General features: G+C 45.3%; 2 protein-coding genes across 2 annotated transcripts; both read left to right on the top strand.

The window, feature by feature from the left end:
* Window positions 1–872: 872 nt before the first annotated feature.
* Window positions 873–2039, top strand: K441DRAFT_536049 (alpha/beta-hydrolase; the record flags this gene model as incomplete). Its single annotated transcript, XM_067642398.1, has 1 exon — window positions 873–2039. The coding sequence occupies one exon, from the start codon at window positions 873–875 to the stop codon at window positions 2037–2039; it is 1167 nt and encodes a 388-aa protein (XP_067509489.1).
* Window positions 2040–7506: 5467 nt separating this feature from the next.
* On the top strand, window positions 7507–7839 carry K441DRAFT_502072 (uncharacterized protein; the record flags this gene model as incomplete). The annotated part of the gene is made up of 1 exon (XM_067642018.1): window positions 7507–7839. A coding segment is annotated over one exon (333 nt), but the record flags the coding sequence as incomplete, so codon positions are not given.
* Window positions 7840–10432: the final 2593 nt, after the last annotated feature.

Genomic DNA, 10432 nt, shown 5'->3' on the forward strand with positions numbered 1-10432 from the left:
CCCACTGAGCATAGTCGTTGGCGCAAACAGTATCAGAGAGTTGCGCGCTCGTGGCCGGCTTGTTCGGTGGCTGATGTCATTGATGGGGAACGGATGTGCTGGAGCACGCCAGCAAAGAAGGGAAGCGAGGAGTGACAGGCCGTCGCGCGACAGTAACAAAAAGTACAATACAAGCTGCGAAGTCAAGGGAGAGAATATAACAGCAGGCGACAGCACGAGATGCGTAGCAACAAGGAGAGGAAAGCAGTGACGATGATCATGAAGGAGTGGAAATAATGCGCCTCGAGATCGACGCCAGGAATTTGGGGGAGGTGCTTGGCCACCGCCGCATCGTCATTTACGATTGCGATCGAGCTCCACCACCACGCGGCACAAGCATCAGCCACAGCATATTGCTTGGGCTCCAGCTTGACGCCAAGTATCTCCACACTTATGAAGAGTTGGTCGATTTTTGCAGAGCTCCCACCTCTATTACTCCTCTCCCATCACCTCATATCATCTGCCTCAATTGCAGGGCAACCTAGGCCTTTGTCAGACGCTAGCGTCTCGTACTGGCTAATGAGGCCAACATAAAATCCGACTCGGGTGCGATTCGCATCCTCCCCGTCACATTTCGTGCTCCATGCAATGCAAGTCACAGCCCTTTCAACTCTCGACAGACATCCGGCAGGGCTGCCAATCAGCGAGCAGTACGTCGCTGTCCATATCCGACTCCTCGGTCTCCACTGCGCCGCAGTAACTCCAACTTCATCGGTCGAGATGCGCAACTTTGCCAACGATACCCAATTCCTTAGCCAAGAGACCACGAAGCCAGCCTTGGGACCACACGCCTTTGGACAGTTTAGTCACTATCTACATTCGCAAGCGTAGCAATGTTATCCTCTAAATCTCACTTCCCCCCACTCCCACTCCCTGAATGTATCTCAGAGAACTCAGTTTGCTGTGCCGCCAATGGTCTCACATTCCACATCCTCGAAGCAGGGTACACTGCTGACCGGGAAAAACCCCTCTTGCTTCTCCTTCACGGCTTCCCCGAGCTGGCCTTCTCATGGCGAAAGGTCATGCCTTCGCTGGCCCAGGCTGGCTACTATGTGGTAGCCGTTGACCAGCGAGGCTACGGTAGGACCACGGGCTGGGACAATTCTGTCTTTTCGAAAACGAACCTACCTCAGTTTACCCTGACCAATTTAGTCCGGGACATGGTCGTCTTGGTCAACGCCCTGGGCTACGGGAAAGTCCACTGTGTTATTGGCCACGATATTGGAGCTGTTTCATCCTCTATGTGCGCACTGGTGAGGCCGGACATGTTCGAGAGCGTGGTGATGATGAGCCACCCGTTCAAAGAACATGCGGTGCTTCCCTTCAACACCGCGCACGAGGAATTACCCGCATCGCAACCAGTCCAGGACATCCAGAAAGAATTAAGGGATCTTCCCGAGCCAAGAAAGCATTACATGTGGTACAACTCAACTGCTGCCGCTGCTCTTCATTGGTCAGTGCCTCCACAAGGACTTCACGCGTTTCTGCGAGGCTATATCCATCTCAAGAGCGCAGACTGGAAGGGGAATAATCCACATCCTCTGAAAGCGTGGGAAGCCAGCGAACTAGCAGTCATGCCCCATTACTACATCATGCCGCTTCACTGTTCCATGCCCGAAGTTGTCGCTGCGCTGATGGAAGATGAAGATCCCGATAAAACGACAGTCTGGATGCCAGAAGGGGACCTTGATGTTTATGTCCAGGAATGGAATCGTACCGGATTCCAAGGCGCATTGAACTGGTACAGAAGTCAGACCGATCCGGCTCAGATGAAGGACCTATATTTGTTTGCTGGGAAGAAAATAGAGGTTCCCGCAATATTCATTTCTGGCGAGAAAGACTGGGGTAATTACCAACAGCCAGGTGCTTTGGAGAGTTATCCGCAGTCATGCCTCAAATTTCGCGGCGTCAAGTTTATCGAAGGAGCTGGTCATTGGCCGCAGCAAGAGCAGCCAGAGAAGGTGGTAGAGGAGATCTTGTCTTTCTTGAAGACCCTTTAACCGCTTTCAAGTATATCGTATCCATAAAAGGAAAGAAAGAAAGAAAGCTCGCGGGAACAGAGCATAGCGCTGGTTTTGGTGACCTATTAGGTACAGCCTTTGCAATTAACTGGGTAGTAGCCCTACATTTTCTTCACTATCTCTCATAATTGGCGACAAATGTGCAGACGTCTTAGAAGTTCTTCATCCTACCTAATTTCAGTCTTTGAAAATTTACCATTGAATTACTTAACAGGACAGCAGATCACGGCTCCTCCGGTTATATCCATTTACACATCGCCAAGGCGCAATCTGTTTCGTCCCTGCCACAGCATAAGCGCCATCGACAAACTTCTAGAGTCCTTCTGTTTACAATATCCAAGAGGAACTGCATCATTTTCAATTTGACAAGGACCTTTGATGAATTATATTTCAGTTGCGTCTGAGCTGTAGTAGAGTGTTGGAGACACTCTCGGGATACAATTCGATGTGTCACTTCCTCGACCGTCTCCCGAACGGTCAACTAGGCTTTTTGGCGATAGCATTGGGACGTCCGTCTTTCCCGGAAGTTAACACGAGTAATGCAGCATTTACTACTCTATAGGAAGGACGTTCTGTCTATTCTGTGTTGTTCGATGCATCTCCGAATGCCAGCTTTCTTAGTCCCACCTTCATGTCATGCCAATGAAAGCGGTGGCCCTTCTAGGAAGCTAGAATCAAATACGAAAGTAGAATTCAATGAAACTATGACGATATTAATCGTCAGATGCATGGTTACTATGACCCTTCCTAAGGCTCCCGCGGTTCGTTTAGCTCGACTACCTTAGTTGGATCGTTGGATATGCGACAGCCAACCGTCAGGATCTACTTCCAAGGTTACTGTAGGGCTGCACACGTCATCGATTCTCTATACTGACTAGCGGCTTCCGTCTTGGCACAGAATTTTAAAACAGGACCGAAGCGTAACTTTATTTTGTAGTAGCTACACGAAAGTTACTTTTGACCAACCTCTGCAGGCTTCCAGAGCCAGATATACTGCGGCAAACTAAGATGACCGCGCCTCCGGCTGAATGCAATTTGGACTGTGCGTAGTCCGGTTTCTGTTAGGTGCTAAATCGTACCAGCCTTTTTGGGCATTCTCAGGACCCTATCTGCAGCACGCGTTCCATTGTAGCGACTAAACGAGTTACTCCTTCGACCAGGACATAACCCTCTAAGTCAGTACCAGGAAATTAATTTAATGCATTAAGTTAATTCTCCTATTTCATGTCAAGAAGGTGCATATTGGGGACATCTCATCGAATCCCACCTGCTTGTAAGGACAGTAACTCTTGGCAGTAACTTTACTGTCCGAGCCTTCTGCCAAGTTTCATTCTGTCGGTGCAAAATTAGTGGCTTGGAGCTTATTTTTCAGAGTCGTAGCTTAATCTAGCACGGTCTACCCCCAGAGGCGCCTCTACGCCTACGCGCCTCTACGCCTCTGCGCCTCTGCGCCTCTGCGCCTCTCCCTGCGCCTCTACGCCCCCGCGCCTCTACGCCTCTATATCCCCTCGTCTTTGCGTCTTTATGTCTGCGTCTATGTCTCTCTACCTAACCCCCCATAAGACGTGCAAAGAAACACACAAGGAGACGCAAAGAGACACGAGTAGAGCCACGAGCAGAGGGACGAGCAAAGAGAGAAGTAAAGGGGGCAGTCTAGATAGGAAAGTGGGTCGGTAGGGGTGGGGGGGTGGGTCTAGATGAACTGTGTTTAATATTCCCTTTCTCGACACCTTTCTACCTCTACACTCTGCTCGTGGCTCTGCTCGCGCCTCCACTCGTGTCTCTGCTCATGGCTCGACTCTCACCAGATATCGTGCCTCTACTGCCCGTGTCTCGCCCATGCCTCTCTTATATTAAAGGGGAGACGCATAGAGAGAGACGCGTAGGGGAAAACGCGTAATGTACAAGAACGAGTAAAAATAGATGCCGGGAAAGCCAAAATAGGTCCCGAGTAGTGTCTTGGCTTCTTTTACCACCTGCTGAGCCGCCGATCAAAAGATTCGGACAGTAAAGTTACTGCCAAGAGTTACTGTCCGGATCCTGACCGCTTGTAAATTTACCATGAGCACGTAGGATAAAGCAGCAGTCGTCATATTCCGCACCTAGGATATTCTGCATGATGCCTGAAGGTATGATGCACGCTCTGTTATCTGGTCAAGTTTTTAAACCACAGAATGAGCATCCGAGGAAGGATTGATCGCCAGGTTTGATATATTCAAAGCCAGCTGCCTAGAACAACGACCTGCAGAGTCAAAATACGCCTGTTGCCTTATATAAATTTGTGTGACATTCTCTGGAACCGCGGGATCCATTCAACGAATTTTAGGCAGTGTGGCTCGTCACAGTCCGACGGATAACCCCGAAATGAGTGTGGTAGACGCCCGAACTGAAGGACTCAGCTTGCATAAGTCCAAAAACGATTACTACTGTGGAAGGATTCAAGGGGCTGAAGATGTAATGCAGAAGTTTTGTCGGACGGACAAGTCCTCATAAGAACTCTGTTGATTGAAGCTGGCTCTAGAAGCTCTCTCTATACATAAGGAAGGGTAGTAGACTAAGTTGGTGACCGAGTCGGTGACCGAGTCGATGACCGAGCCAAGGGGTAGGTAAGATGGCAAGAAACGTTTAAACCTCTCTGTGAGTTCGATTAATTTTCCTTTTTAGATCATCGCCTAGACGCATATTAGACTAAGACGAAGAAGTTTGCAGACTAGTTGGACCTGGCGAATTATACGAATATAATCAAGCCTTCCGATTCCTTCGATGCTTAGATTACAGCCCGGGCGGTTAAATAGCCTCTTACAGACCAGCGGTGGAACAACGGGTTGTCATTCATCAGATTCTGGTTCACCGGATTCGCGTTCTCCGTCCCTTGTTCAGGCCTCAGAGATGCACACTGTCGCTATTTGCTGACCAGGATTTTAGGAAGGCCGCGCTCACTGCTGTGTATCCCTAACCCGTTGGGGTCCTTAGAGAATTCGCTACTAGATTTGATTGGGCACTTGTATTGAACAGGGTTCTCCGATTGGCTGGTCCTTTATCGATAACCGTAGGACCCAAATCAACGGGTTAGAGGATGAATAAATAAAGCAAGATGAGGGTGAGAAGCACAGTCTACAATTCTGCCAATCGGAAGATCAAGAATGAAGACTCCAAGGAGCCATATATACACGAGAATGGTGTAGGCAACAAGAAAAAAAAAAGGGGGGGCAGTACACAACTAAACTGGGTGATACGCAACTGAGACAGGGTGGTAAAACAACGGACAGGATCCGGACAGTAACCCTTGGCAGTAACTTTACTGTCCGAATCTTTTGCCAAGTTTCATTCTGCCGGTGCAAAATTAGTGGCTTAGAGCTTATTTATTAGAGTCGTAGCTTAATTTAGCACGGCTTACCCCCAGAGGCGCCTCCCCCTGCGCCTCTACGCCTCTGCGCCTCTACGCCTCTGTGCCTNTGCACCTTTATATCTCTACATGTGTCTCTACACCTCTCTACCTGACACCCCATAAGACGTGCAAAGAGACGCATAAAGAGACGCAAGGAGACACNGGNAGAGACACGGACAGGGACACGAGTAGANGCACGAGCAGAGCCACAAGCAGAGCTACAAGCAGAGCCACGAGCAGAGACATAAGTGGAGCCATAAGCAGAGCCACAAGTAGAGACGTAGAGAGGTGTAGAGGTATAGAGGTATAAGGCGTGGAGGTAGAAAGGGGTATCTGGAAAGGGAATATCAAAGCTTAGCCTTAATTTACCCCTGTAGATCAACTAAGCACTGTTCATCTAGACCCACTTCCCATCCCCACCGACCCACCTTCCTATCTAGGCTGCTCCCTTTACTTCTCCCTTTGCCCCCTCTGCTCCCTCTGCTTATGGCCCTGCTCGTGGCCCTGCTCGTAGCTGTACTCGTGGCTCTACTCGTGGCTCTACTCGTGGCTCTACATGGTGGCTCTTGCTTGTGCTCCTGCTCGTACCTCTTTCTACTTGCGTCTCCTGCCTGGTGCCTTCCCGTGCCTCCCTTACAAAGGAAGACGCGTAGCGAGAGACGCATAGAAAGAGACGCGTAGAGAGAAACGCGTAGAAAGAGAGGCGTAAGGAGAGAGCGCTCCTCCTGCGCGCCTCTACACCTCTACACCTCTACGCCTCTACGCCTCTACGCCTCTACGCCTCTACGCCTCTACGCCTCTGCACCTTATATCTCTACGTCTGTCTCTACACCTCTCTGCCTAACCCCCATAAGACGTGCAAAGAGAACGCATAAGGAGACGCAAGGAGATACGGGTAGAGACAGGGCAGAGACATAAGTAGACGCACGAGCAGAGCCACAAGCAGAGCCATGGGCAGAGCCACAAGGCAGAGCCACAAGCAGAGGCCACAAGCAGAGACGTAGAAAAGTGTAGAGGTATAGAGGTGCAAGGTGTAGAGGTAGAAAGGGGTGTCTAGAAAGGGATATCAAAGCTCAGCCTTAATTTACCCCTGTAGATCAACTAATTAAAGCACTGTTCATCTAGACCTACCTCCCATCCCTACCGACCCACCTTCCTATCTAGGCTGCCCCTTTACTTCTCCCTTTGCCCCCCTCTGCTCCTCTCTCCTGCTCGTGGCCCTGCTCATGGCCCTGCTCGTGGCTCTGCCTCGTGGCTCTGCTCGTGGCTCTGCTTGTAGCTCTGCTCGTGGCTCTGCTTGTAGCCCTGCCTGTGGCTCTGCTTGTGGCTCTGCTTGTGGCTTTGCTCGTACCTCTGCTCGCGTCTCTGCCCATTGCCTTGCCCGTGCCTCTCTTACAAAGGGAGACGCGTAGAGAGACACGTAGAAGGAGACGCGTAGAGAGACGCGTAGAGAGGACGCGTAGAAGGAGACGCGTGAGGGGAGATATGTACAGCACAAGAAAGAGTAAAAATAGATGACGGGAAGGCTAAAATAGGCCCTGAGTAGTGTCTTGGCTTCCTTTACCGCCTGCTGAGCCGCCGTCGATCAAAAGATTCGGACAGTAAAGTTACTGCCAAGAGTTACTGTCCGGATCCTGTCCGGTAAAACAACCCGATTTTGGTCGACAAATTCAAAATATCAGTGGTTATGCCATCTTCCAGGGTGATATATTATTTGTTAATTCCCCATTCCACAGACCTGGGAATCTTACTGTTCAAGTATGGCACTCTCACAGCCAGCCGTCTGTAACGAACCTGAAACGAATTCGCCGAAGAGCCCTACCGGTATCACTAACCCCGGATCAAAAACAGAGGCTATTTCTTTTGACCGTTGTGAGCTGGGCTCTTCAGACTCCTCAGCTTCTGAGAGCATCGAAGAGAAAGAAGTTCAACCGGAACCTCCAAGCCCTCCAACACTTCCTAAAAAACATGGCTCGACTCTCACCAGATATTTATCTCGTATGTCCCTCTCCTGGCCTTGTTAACTCTGATACACTTTTAACTCTTCTAAAAGACACATTTTTCTCCGTTTACCGAAAAATGTTCGCAGCGATCTTCACTATCAATCTTATTGCCTTCATTGCCTTTGTAGCGACAAACAAAGGCTCTCCAACCCTCACAAATGTCAAGAATGCCACCTCAGCTAATTTACTTGCATCAGTTCTAATGAGACAAGAGAACTCCGTGAATCTCGTCTACGAAATATTCACTTGCGTTCCGTTATCCACACCCCTCATAATCCGAAGCAAACTGGCCAAGGTCTTCCACTATGGAGGAGTTCACAGTAGATGCGGCGTTGCAGTCATCGTCTGGTTCATTTTATACACAGCTCTCGCTACGAAAGAGTTGTTAAACGGACGATCAGGAATAAGAACTCTGTCTATTAAAGAGGGCTCTAGAAGCTCTTTATATACACTAGGTAGGTCTAGGCAACTGAGTTAAAATAGGTAATAGAAAATAGGTAATGAGACATTTAATAAGACATTTAGTTATAAGTTAAGATGTTACGGACGCTTTAAGTACGATATTATGACTACTTGGAGAAGAGACGGAAGAAGCTAGTTGGTTGATTTAGGCACGGTCTAGGATAGAGCCGATAGAACTATGTGATGAGGAATGGTAACTAAGGTTATATAATGTGCTACGTATTAAATAAGAGGAACAAAAGGAACTTACGTACCTTATGTATAAGACGTATATTACGTATAAGAAGGATTTTATAGGAGTACGGTTGTGTATTTAAGGACCCTTAGTCCCTACCTAAATAATTCCTTCCTTATAGTAATTCTTAGAATATAATTAGAGTTAATCTATTAGGCAACTACTCTACCAGTTATTATTACGTTATTAACTTTTATACTTACATTTCCTATACACCTAGCCCAATAACAAGCCTACTGTAGTTCTTACTACAAAGTTCCGTTATATAATCACTATCTGGTTATAGTATTAATATAAGAAGTCGAATAACATGCCACTAAAAGCAGCCACTACGACGCCATTAATGGCAGTAACTACTTTAAGGATAGGAGGTAATACTAGTATAGTAGATACTAACTTACAGCAACCTGTAACGGTTGGATAGCTATAGGAAATAGTTAACTAGCTAACAGCTAATAATATAATATTAGAAGAAAGACTTAATAGGATAGGAGTAGTAAAGATTAAGCTATTATTAATTAAGAGATTTATAGGAGAGAGGTTAAAGCTTAAAGGATTTCTTATGTAGATATACTTTAAGGTTTTATAAGAGGGAGTAAAGTTACCTATACCTATGGATCGGATAGCCTATGTAGGACTATTCTTATTAGGAAAAGCACTTAAGTGGTTTAAACCTTACTTTACGGAGATATAGGTAAATAGAATAACGACCACTAACTAAGACGTACGATTTATGTTCTTAAGTTAGGAAGGATTCGCAGAACGATTTACGCAGATGTTTAGAGACCTAAAAGAAATAACTATAGCGAAAAGAAAACTCCAGAACCTTATATAATAAACTTTAGTAATTAAGTATATAATATAGTTCTAGACACTAGTAATATAAGTAGAGTGGAATAATAGGGCGCTTAAGGCATAGTATAAATAGGGACTTAAGGCTAAAGTCTAGAACGTAATTATCCTAATAGAAGATGCGGACACCCTAAGGGAACTAATAGATTAGGTAATTAAGATTAATAATTAGATCTACTAAAGGAAATAGGCTAAGAGAAGCTAGGATAGAGTTTTATAGTTATATAAGGCGCAGAGTACGTAATAATAAAAGCTAAGTTAGAAACTATAGTATAGCGCAGAGCTAATAGACCTAAGTAGTACTAAAGAAGCCTATAAGAGATGGAGCAAACTATAGAAACCTAGAGAATAAGGATTAGGTAATTAAAGGTCTAAGGAGTAGAGGCCGAATTAGGGATCTTATTAGCAGAAGATATTTAGGTAAACTCTATAGCAAGAGAAATGGTTTAAAGAAGGAGCTTATATAAATTACGGAAAATAGGGTTATTATATTAAAGACTATAGAAGTGGGTAGAGTTACTATATAGTAAAGGGTATAAGACTAGTAGACGATATATACGTATAAAGGGATGATAATATACTACGAGGAATAAAAGAATATTTAATTAGAAGTTTTACGTTTTATTATAATAACGTATACCGAATTTATAAGGATACTAAGTATAGCGTAAGCTATTAGCTATAAAAGCTAGCACTTATAGGATATAAAGGAACTAATAAACTAGTTTATAGATTGGATATTAAGGACAATAAATTTAACCTAGGTGAAATATTCCGTAACGATAAGGTAATAAGGGCCGCTTATTAGGAGCGAGTAGACCTTAGAGATATTATACTAAAGGTAGAGAATAATTCCACTATAGAATAGGGAATATTAGTAGGGATTGAAACCCTACTAGATATAATATCTATTGCTTTATAAGACGTAAGAGAAGTAGGATAGTAAACTACTTTGGTACTTAATAAAGGTAAAAGGCTAAAGGCTTAAGATTCTTATAGCAAGATAAGAGATAACTAAGATTCTTAAAATGAGATAAGGCAAGCTTAAGGACCTATAATGGACGATAACTGATAGAGTAAAGTAGTAGCTTAGTTTAAGAATATATAAATAAGCTTGGGATAGAAGTTCCTATAGGTATAAGATTCTTAAGATAAGATAAGTAAGATTTAAGACTTTTAAGATGAGATAAAAACACTAAGTAAGCCTAGTTAGACTAAGGCTGGAGCTAAGCTTAAGTTAGAAGCGAGCTTAGGATTAAAGAACCTAAGGGGTTAAGAATTTGGGGTATAAATTAGGACACCTATAGATAAGAGGTAAGAAGCTTCTTTATAAATTAGAGAATCTGCGGCATAAATAGTAATTAGATTAGGAGATAAATATATAAACTTAGAGGATTTACTAGTTAAACGAAGTGTTTAGACTAAAGATTAA

This window comes from Cenococcum geophilum (assembly GCF_001692895.1).
Source record: "Cenococcum geophilum 1.58 unplaced genomic scaffold K441scaffold_3, whole genome shotgun sequence".
In the NCBI taxonomy this organism is placed as follows: domain Eukaryota; kingdom Fungi; phylum Ascomycota; class Dothideomycetes; order Gloniales; family Gloniaceae; genus Cenococcum; species Cenococcum geophilum.